At 38.2% G+C, this 18,903-nt stretch overlaps 1 protein-coding gene across 1 annotated transcript in view; it reads right to left on the reverse strand.

The window, feature by feature from the left end:
- The window catches only part of LOC136358337 (dystonin-like), a 290,571-nt gene that overhangs the window by 74,217 nt on the left and 197,451 nt on the right, over positions 1–18,903 (reverse strand). The window contains 23 exon segments of the mRNA XM_066314265.1: positions 201–841; positions 844–882; positions 885–1,673; positions 2,628–2,903; positions 2,906–3,055; positions 3,058–3,121; positions 4,582–4,604; positions 4,607–4,696; positions 4,699–4,779; positions 6,360–6,389; positions 6,392–6,442; positions 6,445–6,486; positions 8,126–8,293; positions 8,296–8,331; positions 8,334–8,363; positions 9,175–9,237; positions 11,740–11,838; positions 11,841–11,865; positions 12,121–12,277; positions 13,369–13,535; positions 13,716–14,033; positions 14,300–14,508; positions 16,358–16,481. Of these exon segments, the coding sequence (XP_066170362.1) occupies positions 201–841; positions 844–882; positions 885–1,673; positions 2,628–2,903; positions 2,906–3,055; positions 3,058–3,121; positions 4,582–4,604; positions 4,607–4,696; positions 4,699–4,779; positions 6,360–6,389; positions 6,392–6,442; positions 6,445–6,486; positions 8,126–8,293; positions 8,296–8,331; positions 8,334–8,363; positions 9,175–9,237; positions 11,740–11,838; positions 11,841–11,865; positions 12,121–12,277; positions 13,369–13,535; positions 13,716–14,033; positions 14,300–14,508; positions 16,358–16,481 (3,672 nt within the window).

Genomic DNA, 18,903 nt, shown 5'->3' on the forward strand with positions numbered 1-18,903 from the left:
ATGTCTGCCAAGCTGAAGGAAAGGAAAGCTCTAGAGTTTAAGACCCCACTTTAAATGAGATAAAATGCATACAGGCAGGACAGACTGCTGTGAAACAAGACTTCTAAGATTTGCACTTAACCAGTCACTTTCACTATGATGGTTAATAAAATGGTATTGTGGTAAAATACTTTATATTAGTAAGAAAGCAATCTTCCTACCTTGAATGTATTCAGCTGCTGATTAATAGCCTCAGTTTCCATTCCAACAGGACCTTGTGACTCTTCATGTTCTTCAGCTCTCCCAAGCAGAGTGGAAAATTCTTTTAGCTTACTGTAAAACTCCTCAACACGGCAAATAGTACCCTCCACTTGATCTTCCCTGGCCTTAGCTCTGTCTAGTAGCTTGTTGCACTGTTTATTTAGAGCTTCCAAGTCTCTCTTTATACCAACAAGATCAGGAGAAGCTTCAGCTTCTGTGGCTAGCATAATTTTACAGTTTTTATTAGCATTTTCGTTATTCATTATAAGATCCTCCAACTTTTTCATGAAATGTTTTATGTCCTCTCTCTGTGATTGCAGTACCTTGAGATCTCTCCCCACTGGAGCCATACTATCAAGTTCATCATCAAACTCTGCAAACTGAGAGAACATCTCTCGGATGCTGTTTTGGAAATGGCCAATTCCCTGAAGTTTGGTCTCTAGGAATGAGCACCTATCCTCAACTTGCTGCTTCACTGCAGTGTATTCTTGCTCCAAAGATTCAGCTTGGAGTAAGAGGTCAGAAACACCTGCTGAATCAGAAGCTTCTACCACCAGGTCTTGGGCAAGCTTTTTTGCCAAATCAACGTGAGGCTTTAAGCTTGCAAGGCTTTCTGCTGGGCCTGCATCATTGTCAGGTGTTGTTACTGAATGACTGAGGTCCAAGTGAGTCATGGGCTTCCAGATGATCTTTGGCACTTTTAAGTTGTCTTTCAGTTTCCCTGGATGAGTCCTGAAACTCTTTCAGTCTTTGTGCCATATTTTCCAAGCACTCTCTCTTCTTATGTAACTGTTCTGTAACCACTTTCACATTCTGATTCAGCACCTTAATTTCTTCTTGAACAATTTCTTTATCTGTTTGACATGCATTGAGCAAACTTTCAGCAGAATTATTTAATAGTTCCACCATCCCATGGTGTTTATCCAGGTCCTTCTGCCATGCCCTCACCTGAACAATAGAATCCTCTATTTCAACAGGGTTTATGCCAATTTTTAATTCACACAGGTTGCTTTGGCACTTCTCTATCCATGGCTGCAGATTTTCTACATGCTGCTTATATTTGAGGGCTTTCTCCAGACAATCTGTTAATTTATCTTCTCTTTCTTTTACCTGTTTATTCATTTCATCCCAGTTATTCTTGAGTGTGGCAATTTGGGATTGTAACTCTGCTTTGTCATCTCCTTGAGTCTTCTGTAAGATACTTTCTCCTTCTGCAACAATTCTTTCATATGAACTAATCTGATCGGTCATTGTCTTCTTAAAATCTTTCTGCTCTTCAATTAGTGATTGCAAGGCATCAAGTTTGGCTGACACAGGACGAGCCTGGTTCAGCTCTTCTTTCTTTTTGCTCAGCCAGGCCTGAAAGTCCTTAGACATTTGCTGGAACTGATGAGAAGTGGTGTACGCTGACTGAAGCTGCTGAACATGGTTATCTACAAAGGAGAAGGCAACACAGAGGTTCATTAGCAGAACCTGTTAGTATTCAGGGGAAAAAGTAATAAAAATATCGATTCTATTATGCATGAACATTAATTTAAAGAAAACCAGTCCTTAGTATGTGGAATTTGACTGGCAGACAACCAAGTTTCTTGCAAGGGGCAGCCTCATTCCTGCAATGCAGATCAGTGAAGGCATTAGGATATGAATCAAATGAGGCGGCCTTATCCAGTCTGTGTCTGCATGGATACAATTGGGCAGATTTTGGGGGTAAAAAAACAGACAGTAGGGCTTCATGGCACTATGACGTGTAAGCACAGGGAAAATTAAGTGGGTATAACCTCGTAGTGCCTAATTCATGGCCTAGAGGCAATACATGTTACTAGGGAGATTCTCTGAAATTCGTTGTGACCAGAGGAAATTAAAACCCAAAACTGAGGCTGCTAGGGAGAACAAAGTGTGATATAGCTTGCAATGTATTACTTGCTCAGTTCTGTTGTTCACAAGGTACGGAAAGGCTGCAGACTACCAGCCCCCTTCTGTCACAGGCAGTTTTATTCAATTACCACTGTGTTTCACTAAGCCATTAACTGGTGTTTGCCTACAATTATTATTTTGGCTTATACTCTGCCCCCATGAAGTTGGGTAGCTCAGTGAACAGCATCATCTTTTGGTATTCTAATTCAGTGAAGATGCACCTGAAGGACGACATGACAAAAGCAGCCTTGTTGTTTTACTCCAAGTTCTCTCCCAAAATATTCACTAGAAATGCCAAGCATTGTTCTTATCTTTTCAAGGCATGAGGATTCTTCTAAATTCTAATGTACAACTGCTTGGGGGTTAGACTGGATAGAGAGCTGACACCAGGCTCAGTTTGATCAACACCTCTATCACAAACTTTTGCCTTACTTTATGCCTTACTTACTGTTTTTCTTTAAATAAATACTAACCTGATTTTTGCTCAATGTCCTTAAATGATTTTAAGATGCCTTCTAACTGTCTTGTAAGTTCTGCTTTCAAATACTCTTCCCCAACCAGCGTTGACAGCTCTTCACAAAGAGCTTGTGCTGCATTTATATTCTTCATTTCCTGTCCTATTTCCTCCTTCATTTCTTTAGCAATTTCCAGCTGTTGTTTCACAGCATCAGGTTGTGTACTCACAGCCAGGCTGCTGCTGAGTTTACTATCCAAGGCACTTAGCTTATCAGACAGACTTCTGAGTAACTTTGATACTCTGTGCTTTTCACAATGGCTTGGTCAATTCGGTCACATCTCCTCTTCAGCTGGCCAGTTAGACTGTCCCACTTCTGTGCCACAGCTGCCAGTTGCTCTTTTACAATTTCATGTGAGGGTGGATGTTCACCAGGTCTCTCCAGAATCCTCTGCCAGCCATAGTCAACTGCTCATATTGTGGCTTTCTGGTGTCAAACTCTTTGAGCAGAATCTAGGGAAAAAAAAAGATAATTTTAAAATTAATTTATTCGTGAGAAAAAAAAAAGTGCTTCTGACAAAAAACCATGTCAAATTATTGTAGCTAAGCTTATTATTGAGTGTATCCAAGTTTAAAAAGCCAGTGAAATAAGTGTGCCTTCTACCTAAACTGTGTTGTTTCCTAGTATTTACATCAAAGAAACAGGAAAAAAAATAAGATGAATTTACACATCATCTAATAGAAATTCAACCAGGAGATACAAGTAAACAATGAATTCTGTTAATACTGCTGTAATAAGTAACCACACCAAGCAAAATTAGTGCTCTTTAGTTTCAAGTATTGTCTTCTTTCCTAGACAGTTTTGATATTTGTCTTAAGAAAGAACTTCAAAGATGTATTCTAACATAGTATCACAATGTTTTATTATAGAACAGAGACTGGCTAATTCACAGAATTACTGATGTGTAGTGTAAGACCTTTTAAGTTATTATCACCGGTTCTCAATATTTCTTTTTTGACAGTAAGTCACAGTGCTTGCAAAAGAAGAGACAAATATAATAGTTTTACTTTACAGAACATTCCAAACCATTTCTAAGTCAATTAGGTTGAACTTATAAGGACTGTGAAGTGATACATTATAGTCTCATGCCAATCTGTCTAGACTTCTGAAGCACTTACAAACCAATATTGAGTTATAGTATTTCACATAGTATTAGAACATAACTCATGTTTTAACACTTCATTTAATATTACTGATTTTACTAATTTTTAATTAGTAAATTAGTAGATTTACTAATTTACTAATATTATTTTAAATTAAAGCTTTAATAACACTTTTTTTTCAAAAACAAATAATTTCCCACCAGTTTAGAATAACTGCCAGCAATAGAAATGTTTGAAATTAAATTTTCTATCTTCTGCAACCTCATCTGATTTCACATTTACTTTCTTTTGTCTGCAGTTTGCTGTGTTCTGTCAGTAAATTACTCCACTTTTTCATTACACTTTTTCTTCTGTCTCTGACACTACTTGGCCCCATATCTATCCACAGTACTGCATTTCACTTGCCTTCATATTTTTGTTAGTACTGGCACAGTCAAGGGAATAAAATCTCAAGAAGCTAGTTCTAACCACGGACTATATATGAGGAATAGCAGTAAAATGTCAAATTATAAATTCAAAGGGACATTTTTCATTCTACTACAGAGAATCACAGTATGGTCAAAATGGAAAGATATATCAAAGGATCAATGTCTCCTCACATTTTTCTTTACCTGTTTCTGATCTCCTTTCACTCTTATATTTTTTCTGTTAATTACTGCAGTCAAGTATGACGTAAGCTGATACCTAAAGATAAACAAATCTAATGGCTTACACTAACCATGCTCTGCTCTAGATGCCAAAATAGCACTTTGCTAATAGCAGAAAGGCAGAAGAAACTTAAATCAATAATGTGTGTTGGCACTACTCACCTGAACCTGTTGCTTTTGTGTATCAACATATTAGGATCAATTGATAATGGTCCCAGCACACTGACCATTAGCTCCTTTTCTACAAGCCAGTGCTTTAGCTGAGCTTCTGCTGTCGGAACTGGATCAGGTAATTTGAAGACTCCTCCAGTTTTTGTTGTCTCTCAGATGTAACTTGATTGAGTTCTTTCCATTTGGAATCTAACAATGATAACGTTAACATATTGCATGCACATTTAGGGGATGGATTGTGAGACAGCAGACTATATATGAAACAAAACCAGAGCTCGCTCATAGGCCTCATGCTGATTAACTCCAGCTGCCTTATTACAGTGACTCTGCAAATAACATCTTTTTAAAAGTCAGACCCACATACACTGGATGACAGTCAGCCATGTGTGGAATTTTAAAAGCAATGAATATTCAATATGTAATAAAATTATACTGGAATATTACTGAATGAATACACCAATATTTAGGCTTTGGTCTCAAATGATATAGAAGGCATGGGGTTCTACTCAGTTACAACTTAGGTGCCTGATTTTAGATACACAAATCTCCCTGCTTATTCAGTAATAAAGCCCCATAAGTTTTCAAGGGTGATCAGAAGCCCAAAATTAGGCTTCAGCTCTGGATAGCTCTCTGAAAAAGCCTAATTCTTTCAAATGTCTGTATCATTCATTTAAAACCACTCACCTAAAACATCTAAAACATGTACCTAATGATGGGCATTGAGAATACTCTGCATATAGGTATTTCAAAAGCACTGTGTGAGCTCAGATTTACACCTCACCAGTCTTTTCCACTATGGAAGTAGCTTCCAGAGCAGCCTTTGAGTCTTAGTTTTCCAACTTCTTCCTTCCACTCTGTCATACTGTCAGTGCTTGCTCAGTCAGCTCTGGTATTTTGCTAACTCTCCCTAGCAATTCCCTGATTTTTATCCCTGTTTTTACAGTTCCTTTTGCTGCTTCACAGTCCTCTGCTCATTCTGTATTAATCCCCTTTCAACACAACTAAAGGTCTGTTGGAGACCTTACCTGCTACTTAAACTTTTCAGAGTTTCACTTACAAGCAGGACAGACTGGAAAAATTCTCCAGCTTCAAAATCACTGTTGGTGTAGCAATGGAAATGCCTATTACTATGAAACAAGATTGACATACAATGCCATTGACCTATAATTTATTTTAAATATTACTAACATAAAATGAGTTTTTAAAAGCTCATGACAATTATGTGCTGCAATAGCTCAAAATCTATTGACCAAACATGGTCATTTTATTTTTTTTTTTTAAATTAGCTTTTTAAAAATTTTTCTAGCAAAATTTATTCAGTTTTAGAAAACAGCAAGAAAACCACCAAATCCACAAAATGCCAAAAGCCACCACTTCATGGGGAAAAATACATGCAGAAGAGCACTACCAACAACTCAAATCATTCTTTACATGAAAATAGAATCACCTTAATTTGCTATATTTTGTAAAAAGAACAATACATATATGTTGCTTGTAACTGGTCAGTCAAGTTTTAACTGCGCACCATTTGAAAAAGATAAAGCCTTTAAACAGGGAGTCAGGCCTGTGCATTAATACAAATTCAAAGCCCGTGGACATCAGTGGAATCACTCCAGATCTACATGCTTGCCAAATGGAGTTATTTCCACAGAATTTAAGAGGTAAGAGGAAATAAGGCATTAAAATACTTGTTATTGCTAATAAATAAAAAACTCATAATAAACAACTTCCAAATCAGTCTGAGCTATAACATAGCTTTATTGAAGTACCTATTTTATCCAGTGTTTGTCTCCACTTAGTGCCTCAGGAGAGTCAGGGTTCTTCTCCAACAGCTCTGTAACTTTGTCTTTAGTTCCTGCACTTTATTTGCACTTTGCTTTAATTCAGTTTCAAAAGCTGAAAATTTAGGTGATAAAAAAAATAAATAAGAGACTAAAGAAGAATGGTAAAGTTTGCAGTCCATAATAATTAGGTGCCAAACATGAAGATAAAAAATAGATATCTAGCCTGTAAATATTACTTTTCTGCCTATGAATCTCAAAACACGTTATAATGACTATGTTGCTAGTCAATTTTTTTTTGGAAGGGAGAACCTGACAGATACAAACTCTATTAACAATTACTGCTTAACTTGAACAAGTCACAGAATTAGAGGAATTCAGATAATAAGATTCATAGGTCCCATCATATTCACGTATACTTGGGAATCTCTTAGTGTACAGAAAGCAAACTAATGCAAAGTACAGCCCACAGCCAGAAATAACCCAGCTAGCTCTGACAGAGAGGAATGTGGTGTGGCTTCATTGACCTCAGTGCCAAGTCCTACTATCACAGGCAGACTATTAGTGTAGATCCCATAACCCATAGTTTAAGGAAATCAGATTTTTAAGTAAACCTAACAGAGGACTGAGATACTCCAGCAAATCCTAATTAATGCTGTTCTTGCAGACAGAAGTGAATGTTCTTATATGCCTGGCAAAGGACTCTTACATGAATATTCTTAAGTAACAAAGCTTGCCTCATGGAGCTACTTTTTAATTATCCAAGACTCACCAAAAATAAACATTGAACAAATTGTACTTGATTTAGAACTTCTAGTAAAAGGACCAATGCATCAGATGACTTTTGCCTGAGCACTTGCTCAGTTTTCCAACTATTTGTGAACACTTTTCTATTCTACTACACTGCGGGTTACATGATCATGATAGCTTTACACATTCTCTGTTAAGAAAAAAAGAGCTGGTTTTCTTTCACATTTAGTCTGAATTTTAGGGACTGAATGTTATCCAACTCTGAGGAAGTTGGTAGCTGGTCAGGTTAATTTTTAAGGGTGACCCACCAAATATAAAAGAAACTCAGTTTAAATCTAATTCTGCCTTTGTTTATATACAATCACAGGCAAGAAAAGAATTTCCCTATCCATTACATTTCCCTTTATAGATGAACCTTACATGTGTAAATATTTGTCCTTCATTGCTAGGGAAGCATATGTGTCCAATGCTGAAACAGGCCAGAAGCTTACTGCTGATTCAGTGGTTTTCTCTATCAATAATAAAGGGGGAAGGAGGCTGTTGAGCAGCTATATAACTTAACAAGCATGACAGGGCTGTGAAGAGAAACACTGCCCTGGAAGAGACATAAGCCGCTGCAGCTGCAGAGACCAGGAGTCTGTGGAGCATCAGGGAGCCAGCAGCTGCAGAAACAGCTTTTGGACAGATCCAGCCTTCAGATATTACAAGTAATCTATTATAGGCCTCTAAACACTAAGATCAAAAAAGTTTATTGCATGATCAGTACAGCCTCACCTTTTCAAACTGTCTACTGAAATTATTATTTTCTGACCTGCAAAAATCATTCTCTCTGACACAGTGCTCCTTTACTCCACTGACACAGTTTGCCAGATTTGCTCTAAGCCTGACTAATATGCTTAGTTGGATCATTTAAATACTCTCTGCAGCATTAAGCTAGGCTGAGATATCAGTATTTTATAGCATCTGCCTAATAACTGCAAGAAAAAGTATTTGTTTGAAGGCACAAAGTACCTTATGTTGCTCAACTTGGGCTTTAACCGCTTCACTATCTGTTGGAGCAGCTTCCCAGTCTGATGCAGTTTTGTCCATTTTTTGCAACAATGCATCATTGAGGCGATTCTTCCTGAATATTTTGCATTTTGAAAGCATGCTTTCTAGTTCTGAAATCTTTCATTCAATAAAACTCCCAAATCTTCATAGCTGTGATTACATTAGACCTAGCTTGTTGAACAGATGTCAATTCTGTAGAGAAAGGTGCACAAAGACTGTGTTAGAAGTTACAAGGCCTTGAATGCTACTGAATGTACTGAAACAGTATTGAACCTCTGAGTTACAGTAGCTAATAGTTCCCCCAATAAGAAGTCACTGCATATGTTAGAGTTATTTCCAATCCACTCTAAATGTGGTAACACTACATCTGAATGAGCTAATAACAGTTCCTATTTGCAAGAACTTATTTCACAGAAATCATTATTTCAATACATACAAGTGCACAGACATGTTTCAGTCTTTTTACCCATTGCTGTTTTAGTATTTTAAGTAACAATTCCACGACCGAAAGTTGAATATACTGGGCTACAGTTCAGCTACTACAAAATCCGTATATTAAATTTCCTTTGTTTTTATGAAAGACTTGGTCATAGTGACACAAATGTATACAAAATGGGTGTCTTTGTATACATATATTTGTGTATACACATATTGTGAATGCTGATGGGTGTTGAAGTTTCAATCCCCATTGAAAGGTATTTCTTAGAAGTCATGTCTTATATTAAAATAGCCATCCCTGTACAGATTTATAAAAGCATATATTGATTGATTCAGAAAACAAGGCCAGATTTGGTTGGTCTTTGAAGAAAATAATGAGATAGGCATTGTTATATTACTTATAATACCATGTCCTAGTCAATGTAGTTGTCTTATGTGATGGTGATGTGAAATTTCAGTCTAATAATGACTGCTACTGGCAGATTTATGAGCAACACTTAAAAAATACTTCCACATTTAACAGTAATTGGCAAGCAACATTTCACATGCTTAAATTTTTACTGACCTTTATTTTTCAAGAAATCCTGAGTTCCTAGAGCTCCTCCTTCACCATTTAAAATTGTGCCACCTGTGGATCAGAAGAGATGAAGCCTCATGTTTATCTGACCCTTTTCCCACCAAAATCCCAGCACTTCATTTCCTCTTCAAAACAGCACAATCCACAGCTGTGATTACAACATCAAGAAGAAAGCCCCAGTACCATAGTTGGTATCACGTGGGCAGAGCATGTGCATCGTGGGTGGGGTGGATGTACATGCACACACTTACAAGGGTGCACAGATGTATGATGTATCAGCAGTCCTACTGCTTCCAATTCTGTACTGAACAACTGGCCAGGACCTAGGGTTTATGCCCTAGCTATGAGGCCTATTCACAACCAGACTGCTAACATTCCTCCCTCTCCCCCAAAGGACCCTGCTCCCTACTGAGAACACAGTTTTACCCAGCTGTGATGGGTATAGCCTGGGAGAGGACGAGCTGGCAAACGCTGCCACTGAGGAGAGCACTAAACATTACACAGCAAAGAGGCCCAGAGTGCTTATTGCAGACACCAGAACCAAAGGCACTGCTTATTTAGGGCACCTTTACCCACCAGGGAAGTGGTTGAGATACCCTTCCTGGAGGTATTTTAAAACATGCATGTGTGCTGCTTAAGGACATGGTTTAGTACTGGACTTGGCAGTGCTGAGTTAGTGTCTGCACCTCATGATCTTAAGGGTCTTTTCCAATTAAAAAATATTCTATGGTCTATGGACATTGTAACTCTGCATAGAAAACTCTCAAAACCAACTGGATTCATTCCTCCCTATCTTGTCATAAGCAATACTCACACATGTGCTCCATGATAGGAATTGCAATGTGGCACTCTTACACCTGAAGTCCTTACTGTCACTTGGAGGCAGCCATTCACCTAGGCAGCCCTATTAATTAACCATAATACCAGAGCCTCTGAAACCAGAGCTAATGGGCTCTGTAAAATGGAGTCAGACCAAAGAGCAGGGCCACATGTTCACACAGCAGAGAACTGCAAGGAGAATCACTTGCCCCTCTCCTGCACATATGTATTCCCAGAAGAGCAATTAACAGAGGAAGATTAATGGTTGCCTTGGAAAAGGCTATGCATCCAGCCCCCAGTACCAGCTGGACACTGAGGAACTACATTAGTGGCAGCTGGAGGATGGCAAGAGAAAACAAACCAGATAAGAGAAGTCACAGGCTCCAGCTAGAGTCCTGTAGATCTTCACGCTCTTTTAGCTGGACTCTGGTATTTATAACTGTGATAAAGTGATACACAGTACAGCTCTTGTTAAGGAGAGCAAATGTTCTGATCTGGAGGATTATAGCTGCTCTTATGTGAGAGCTATTTAACTATTTTTTTCTATCTGGATGCATAGGAGTAGAAAAGAGGCAGAGGAATGAGCCCAATAGATCATAGAAGATTCCAAACATTCTTTGAAAGATTTTTATTTTAAGTTCAAAAAAAAATCCCCAAAACCAGAGGCAGCTATATAAGAAATATAAGAAAGAGATGTAAGAAAGTGTTCCACTTTTGCCCAGTAAGTATCCTCTATCAGTCCCCAACCTCCAAGTCATTTCCAGATGACATGACCAATGAAAGCCAACACACTTGAATTTATTTCCAGACCTAGTCAGTTCCAGGATTGACTGAAAATGTGCTTATTGCATTTAAAACACCCAATGTCCTTAAACTATGTCTGGAATGATACTTGGCAGAATTACTGGGTTTTGTAAAACAAATTAATATTTAACACTAGAGTAAAAAAAAATCATGGAAATAGACTTGCTATCTTTAAATTATGATTACCAGTAGAATTTAGCTGAAGGTCTAAACAGAAAACATATTTTGGCCCAGGAAAAGCATGCTGAGATACAAAGTTGATTCACTTCTGTGCTGTTGTTTCAACTAAAACAATGACTAATACTAATTATGATATCATATTAAGATGAGTACATTTACCTAGGCTCATTTTTTGTATAAACCATCTCATCATTACCCTTCTAACAAAAACTCCATGACTCTGCAAAGCTTTCTCTGTTTCCTCGGTGTCACAGAATAGCCTTTTGGCCATTAAATTGGTATCTCTGTGCACGTACATCAGAGCTGGCAAAACAAGGTTTGTATTTCTCCTGCTTGCAGACTTGACGGATATGTGAGGGACCAAACACTGATCAGAGTAAGCCAATTTCTTATTCTCAGAACCTTTCTGAGATGATATGAAGGCAACCGTGATAGCATCATTTTATTCACTATCTGGGAATTGCGTAACAGCTCTAGGACATGTTAAACTTCTACATAAGCGCACTTTTACATTATTTTGGCAGAGCAAAACCATGAGAATGTGTGCTGAATTCCTAAAGCAGCTAGACAGTTTAAATATAATCACAGCTAACAATGGTCAGAAGACACACGGCTAAATGTTTTCTCACAAGCCATAATATTAAGAATCCAAGGGTGAAACAATCCAAGGGTGAAACAATATTAATTTCTGTCTTAAAGGTTTTAAAAATTCTTGGAATGTTAGGCTTACCTGATTATACAAAAGCATACCTGATTTGGCAACTGCTCTCAATTTTGCAGGAGAAGTCACAGCAGTGATTAAGTTACACAGCAAAGTTCCTCTACTGTTCATTTTTTGCAGTTCAGGGCCTTTAATGTCCATTCATCTTTTAAATTCTGGTTAAGAAAGACAGTTATTTGTTCATTACAAAACTGACTTCAGACTTAAGAGAATGAGCGTACAGAAAGGAACAACTTTGCTGTTTGGGAATCTGTTGCAAAACATACAAAACAAACGGGAATGTAAATGCAGACTGCAAGCCCCCTAGTCCCAATTACTGTGACTGCTTACACCTTAAATCTGTATTTCAATATTAGTAATAGATGCCTTATTTCCTTCAGCCAGGTTTCATTTCTCCTACATAGGCTTACCAATGTATCTTCCAAAGGTTTCTTTAACTCCTCTGTATTCAGAGAGGGCTGTGCTGCTGGAATTCGTTCTGTCGTCTCTTTTATCCATTTCTTCAATGATTCTACAAGCAGCTCAAAAGAATCCATTTGTTTCTGACAAGATGACACATCCTCTTCTCTAGACAATTAAAGACAAAGGAATGACAGTATTCCTTCTAATAATTAAATCAACAAATATTATTAAACTGGCATTATTATTCCTAAATTCAAAGTGTCAAAAAGCTAGTTTTATGGATATAAGCAGAATGTGCAAAAACATACTGCAAAGGTGTTGAGAGTTAGGTTTGTTCCTTTTTACTCTAAAGAATTTTTCCCCCATAAGTTACCAAGGACACTAAGTGTCGTACTTAAGACCAATTAACAAAAAACAAAGGGGTGGTCAAAGCTTGGAGGGGGAGGTAACGTGAGTTTTGGGGCAGGTAAAGGACAGAGCTTGAGGCAGCTTGGCATGCTGTTTTTTCGATGTTCGGGAAGAGAGAATGGCTGGGTTGCTGCTCACTGAGTTCAGTCTCTCTAGAGGAGTTCAGTCCTGGGAAATCTGCCATCATCTCCTCGCCCTGGAATTCTGAGCTTCTCTGCCACCCTGTGGGAGCTGGGCCAGCCCTGCCCTGCCATCATAGCTTTTGTTGGCACTGCTGCTCTTGCTACAGTGTGACTCTGCATCCCATTCCCTGCTGGGACATCCTGCCATCCCAGCTACCAGCCCGGGACTTTTCCCACTGTTTCCAGCTTGGTGCTCTGAGGATTCTACAAAGGTACTAAGAACAAACTGCCCTGGGTTTTTGTGAAGCAAAGTCCTGAGGTTCTTGGTACTGTTTTTGTTATTAATGCTGTAGTTGGTTTTTTTTTGTTTGCCTTGTTATACATACTAGTAAAGAACTGCTATTTCTATTTCCAAAATCTTTTGCCTAAAGCTTTTAACTGCAAATTTATTATTGGAAAAAAAGGGGGGTGGTAGTGGTGGTGGTTTAAATTCTCCATTCCAAGGGAAGCTCCAGCTTTCCCTGGCAGATACCTGTCTTCCCAAACCAAGACAAAAGGTAACTTCTATAGAATCTCTTAGAATTTCTCCAGTTTTTCTTTGCAGTCTGATGCCAAAGAGTACTCTAAAGCAATATACTCAATCAGCAATTTATGTTCTGTCACAGAGGGGGAAAAGTAGGACTGTGTTATTAGCCAAAGTGGTAACACTTTGATTATTCAACTTACTTTTCTTTTATTGTCTCCTCTACCTCTTTGAATTTCTTTGACAAAGCATTTACTTTTTCTAATACCAGTGCTTTATCTCCAGGAAGGGCGTGGAATGAAAGTTCTTCAAGGAGCTGCTTCAAAACTTCCAGATCCTTCTTGTGTTGTGCCAATTCTACACTAGCTTCCTGCAAAATAGGATTACATTCTTCATGTTAGACTTTACAATCACTTGTTCAAAATCAAACCCTTGATTTTAGCTAACCATCCAATGCTGGGAAAAAACCCCCATGCCTTGTGTCTTATTTAATCAATCATATGAGTTAGACTAAGAGCCCACAACACATACAAATTGAATGCTACAGTACCTGCATGTACTGAGACACTTCACTAACATCCTTTCTTGGTGCCTCCGTCTCACTTAGTGCCTGGTTCTTCTCATCTAGAAATGACTGAAGTTTTGTTGACAGACCTTCAAATAACTCCACTTTAGTCTTCAATTCCTCCATTTTCATAAGCTTCTCTCTGTGCTTGTTACTTGCTGCAGAAAACCGTCCTGCAAGTTCACTCATTTTAGCTTGTAGTGTGGATGCAGTGGATGGATCTGCTGTTTCCATGAACTTCTTCACTTTTTCATTCATAGTGTTTATACTGCTTTGGCGACCCGCAATGTCTTGTTCTAGCATCTGAAACATACAAGAATTACTTTGTATTACTTGTAACTAAGTTTTAAGAAGTGAAATTCATCTATCCCATAAAGCAACAAATCACTAGAGCTAGACCATCAGTGTAATCTATTTCAGCTACAAAAATCCTTATCAGCAGTTTCACTTCACGCAACAGTCCTCTTTAGTATTTTGAACCCATAAAAGGTGCCAAGCTAAGATTTTAATTCTTTCTTTAAATCTGAATTATCAAACAAATGTTTCTTTTTTCAAAGAATGCTACTTACAATGCTTTTACTGATAATATCCTGAATAGCAGCAGAATTCAAAGGCACTTGATCTTGTTCTTTAAGGCTCTTTTCAACTCCCTCCATCCAATCCAGCATTTCATCCAAACCATCCTGCACACTTAGGGATCGTGTCAGAGTTACTTGAAGCTTCTCATTTCTTTCATTCACAGATTTGGATAAATTGTCATATCTTTCCACAATATCATCTGATAAAGAGAAGATATATTTCAATTTTTTTTTCCTGTAGCCAAACTAAGCTTTTAGCTTACTTCACCAGCACTCACCAGTTGAGTCAAAAATTGCTACATTAGAATGAAGGAAAAAAAAAAGTCAGTTATAAGTCAGTAAAAACAGGGGAAGCAAAGACAAACTACTTCAAACAGAGCCAAGAAACACATTGGACAAAGGAAATGAGGGAGCAGCACACAGCTGTAGTGCCCAGTGTTAGAAACTGGTTTCCATGTAGCTCTAGCTTAGGACAGCTGTTGACTGTTCCCAAGAAATAAAACAGCAGAGTATTAAGACAGTTCTTCTACAATTATGTCTCTCAGGTTATTGTGAGATCTGATAGGTTCTTCCAGATGGTTCTTCATTAGACATCCAGGACTTTCAAAATATTCTCTGAAAGTTGCAAGCTCCATTTGCCTCCCATAGTTTTATCACCAACTCCAAAGAGTGAAGCCACCGTTGTTTTATTTTGTTGTTCTGCAAGTTCCTTAAGGGATTCCATGAAGAGATAGCTGTGTAATACACAGAGAGCATCTTCAAACTTCAGACAGTGGTGAATGTCATGCTGCGCTACTTCTCACAATTGATAGGAAAGAGTATGAGGCATAAGTGGTAAGGTTTTGGTGGTGGTAAGTTTTTTTGGCTCATGTGAGAGGAGGTCAATGGCTGCCCCGTGGAAGACACAAATGGTTCCAGCCAACTCCAGCTGATCCATTACAGGACACAACTGAGCTCCTCAGCCAAACTGGTGGTGCCACTGGAAAAATGTATTTCAGAAAAGAGAAAATAATGAATGGGACTGTGAAATGAGGGAAAAGAAAGTATGAAAACAGCCCTGCAGACATGAAGGTCTGAGAAGAAAGAGGGAGAAGAGATGTTCCAGGTGATGGAGCGGAGATTCCCCTGAAGCCTGTGGAGGACAGAGGAGCAGATAACCACACTGCAGCATGTAGAGGACCCATGCTAGAGGAGGTGGATATTTCCTGAAGGAAAAGCAGCCTACATCCACACTGGAACAATAGCAGCCCAAAAGATTTCAGCCTGCAGAGAGGTCCCTCACCAGAGCAAGGGAAAAGTGTGAGGAGGAAGCAGCAGCAGAGAAATTACGGAGTGATCACAAGCATCCATTTCCCATCCACACTGCACTGTTTGGCAGGAAGGAAGGGGGATTTAGTTGGGAAGGAAGGAGTGATGGTAAGCCTGAAAAAAGATGAGGGTGGAGGACAGTGTTGCTGTAATTGGCCTTTGTTTTGCATTTCCCAAACCTGTTTTATTTGGCAATAAGTGAAAGTTAATTTTTGCCAAGCCAAGTGTATTTTGCTCACGACAATAAAAAGTGAGTGATCTTGTATTTATTTCAACCTATGAACTTTTTTTCTATCTTAATTTTTACCCCCATCCACTAGAGCAAGGGAAGTGAGAAAGAAATTGGGTGGGCATCAGGCAGCCCAACAAAATCAAGCCCTTCATAGACAGTTTCTTAAAGTTAAGAAAGCTAAGAAAGCTTCAAATAACTGCCTGTAAACAGGTTCCTTGGAGTCATATTGCTCTGGAGAATTTATGATTCTCAGCAAATCACTACCTCTGCTCAGCAATCCCTATTTCTGTAAAAAGAAAAAAAAAATTGAAATGGCAGTGAAAAGCATAAGGATCCATGTGGGAGAGAGACCAACAATTAAATTACTGTGTTGTAATGACTTATGACTCAACAAAACATGGACTTGAGCAGTGACATCAGAATGTGGAAGCTCTATAATTTTTCTCTTCCAGAACCTGCATGCAGACACAAGTGATAAAAAGAGGTATTAAGAAAAGCAAATATTTTACCCAGTGTTTTCTGAATCTCATCTTTGTCTGGTGTCAACTCTCCCCTTGTGTCCAATAACACTTCAGCAGCTTTTTTCAGTTTTTCTACAGCAATTTGGTGGTTAGACACTTGTCCCTGAAGAACCTGTAAAATTCCACTGTTATCAGTTATGCTCTTCAGTACAGTTGATATTTACAGAAGCAAGACTTGAGATACATCACAGAACTGAAAGATCTTGACCAGTGGTTATGGCTGCTGTTAACATTCTGGCCCTTGTTTTAGTTCATTCACCATCTTTTTAACCTCATTTTTAGAATAAAACATAAGGTAAAGTCTGACCCAACTTATTTCTTGTATGTAACTTCAAATGTGTCTTTTGATTAACTGTTTCTAAAGAGCCATTGTACTGACTATTATAAACACATTTTTCAACTCAGTGTCTAAGAACAATTTAGAGGGAAAAGCATACAATCAACAGCAGCAGTTACATATTCACCAGCACTGGTATTGATAAAGATCCAGGCTGATATTGTAGCACCAAAGGAATAGCTTGAAACAAGATTATTGCCTTAACAGTCAGGAATAACTGAAGCAATGTGGCTAAATTTGGCCTAGGTTTGTCCATCTAACCAAGCAACACATGTCCAGAGACTAACCCGGCCATGATTTTCTCCAGTGTCAAAAAAGACAGAAAGGCTCAATCAACTTTTAGTGGCTTTATCTCTCTAGTGTGTAAGAGTACTTTAGGGTAAATAATTTTATTTATTTTTTAATTATTTCAGGCCTCTGTGCTAGTGTATGTTTTGATTCACTTGAAGCTTATAGAAGTCCAAAATTAAGGGACATCACATTTACTTTTTGATATTCATTGATACTCAATGAATACATGAATCAAAAGGTGCCCTGCCAGCACAAAGAAGCCTTGTCAGTGCATTCAGCACTGGTACCCAGAGCATAAGAGTGTGCCAGAGCACAGCACATCATCTTGCTGACCCATTTGACACAATGAGTTTCCAAGAGATCTGAAGAGGCTTAGGCTAGAACTTGTGCAGAAAGAAATGGGGGAAAAAAAGGGAAGGAAAAAAAAAAAAAAAAGTACCAGAAAACCTTGTATGCTAACAGAAGGCAAGCAAGCTGATGCCAGAGGCAGTGAAGAATATTCTGAAGAACAGTTAATCCCCATGAAAAGATTAGACCTTGCTATGCTGCCAAGGTCTCTGTCTAGCTGGATTATCAGCTGCATGTGTTGGCTACAAGGGACAGCTTTAACTTGCAACACCTGACTTCCTCAAAATACTCTTTGTTTTGCTTTCATTAATTGGCTTGCTTTCTTCAGCCTCCTATTTTTTCTCTTCCTTTGAATCTTTTGACATTTTGTACCCTGTCCCTTCTTCCCAACTCATAGTCATTGAACGCTCTTTTGTGTGGCAAGTAATCCATGTAGACATTTCATAAAAAGAACCCTAGTACTCACTCCTTTTGTATTACGTGCATGAAAATTTGCGTTACAGAGAATATAATTCATTTTGGCATAAGGAACAAAAAGTTTAAATGAAGCTTCAAATTGTAATTGGTTTTATTCCTACTCTTCTAGTGCTTAGAAGCACAAATGTACCTAAACATTCAATTGTTAGGAGTTCACGATTCACGCTTCTAATATGGTTGTCTTAAACACAGCTGTGATTTATCTCCTTTTGCTGTCATGCACAAAAGTGCTGGGCATTTCCAGCAGCCAATTTGAAAGATACCACAGATAAAAGTAACTACTGCTCAGGCTGATGTGAGGGAAATGGTTGAAGTATGTACTTTCCAAAAGCCATTGACTATCATATTTCAATAGTAAATGTGTCTGATCAGCACTGAAACTTCACCAAGCACAGACAAAACAGTGAGGAAATGTCTGACCAGTAGTCTTGCTCACTAAAAACCAAACCATCTTGCATTTTATTTATAGTATAGGTGACTGAATGCATTTGTGAAAATGTAACAGTCAATTCAAAGATGACAGACTGTATAAAACTTTATATAACTCACCATGTACTTGGGTTCCTAAAGCCTTCTCCAAACCTACACTTTATACAGGTATCTAGAGTTTTACTGTCATAAGCTCTATCACTAACTTGTCTTGCCTGTACTAGAATTTACATAAAGTCATGAGTTACATCCTCAGAGGCAAAAAAAAAAAACCAAAAACAAAAACAAACTGTTTTTCTGTGAAACACAAATTATCTTAAATTCACTCTCTGCAGGGTATATAAGGTTTAGAGTTCCGCTGGGTGAAACTGAAACAGGCAGACAGACTACTTACTCACATCACACTGTTCACCTGGTATGATCCCTTTCACAATGAAGTAACACACAAATGTGAACAGAAAAAAAGTCAAGAGTGACAGACAACAATCAAATAGACTTCTCTGTCTGGAACACTGTGCAAACCTTATTCTGATAGCAAACCATAAATCCTTTCTTAGCTCAAAAAAGTTCCAGATTTCACTGGAAAATCATTTTCTAAGTGATAGACAACAAATCTAGCTTTCATCACTGCTATTGGCATCTTGGTACCCCG

Source organism: Sylvia atricapilla, chromosome 3 (assembly GCF_009819655.1).
Source record: "Sylvia atricapilla isolate bSylAtr1 chromosome 3, bSylAtr1.pri, whole genome shotgun sequence".
Lineage (NCBI taxonomy): Eukaryota > Metazoa > Chordata > Aves > Passeriformes > Sylviidae > Sylvia > Sylvia atricapilla.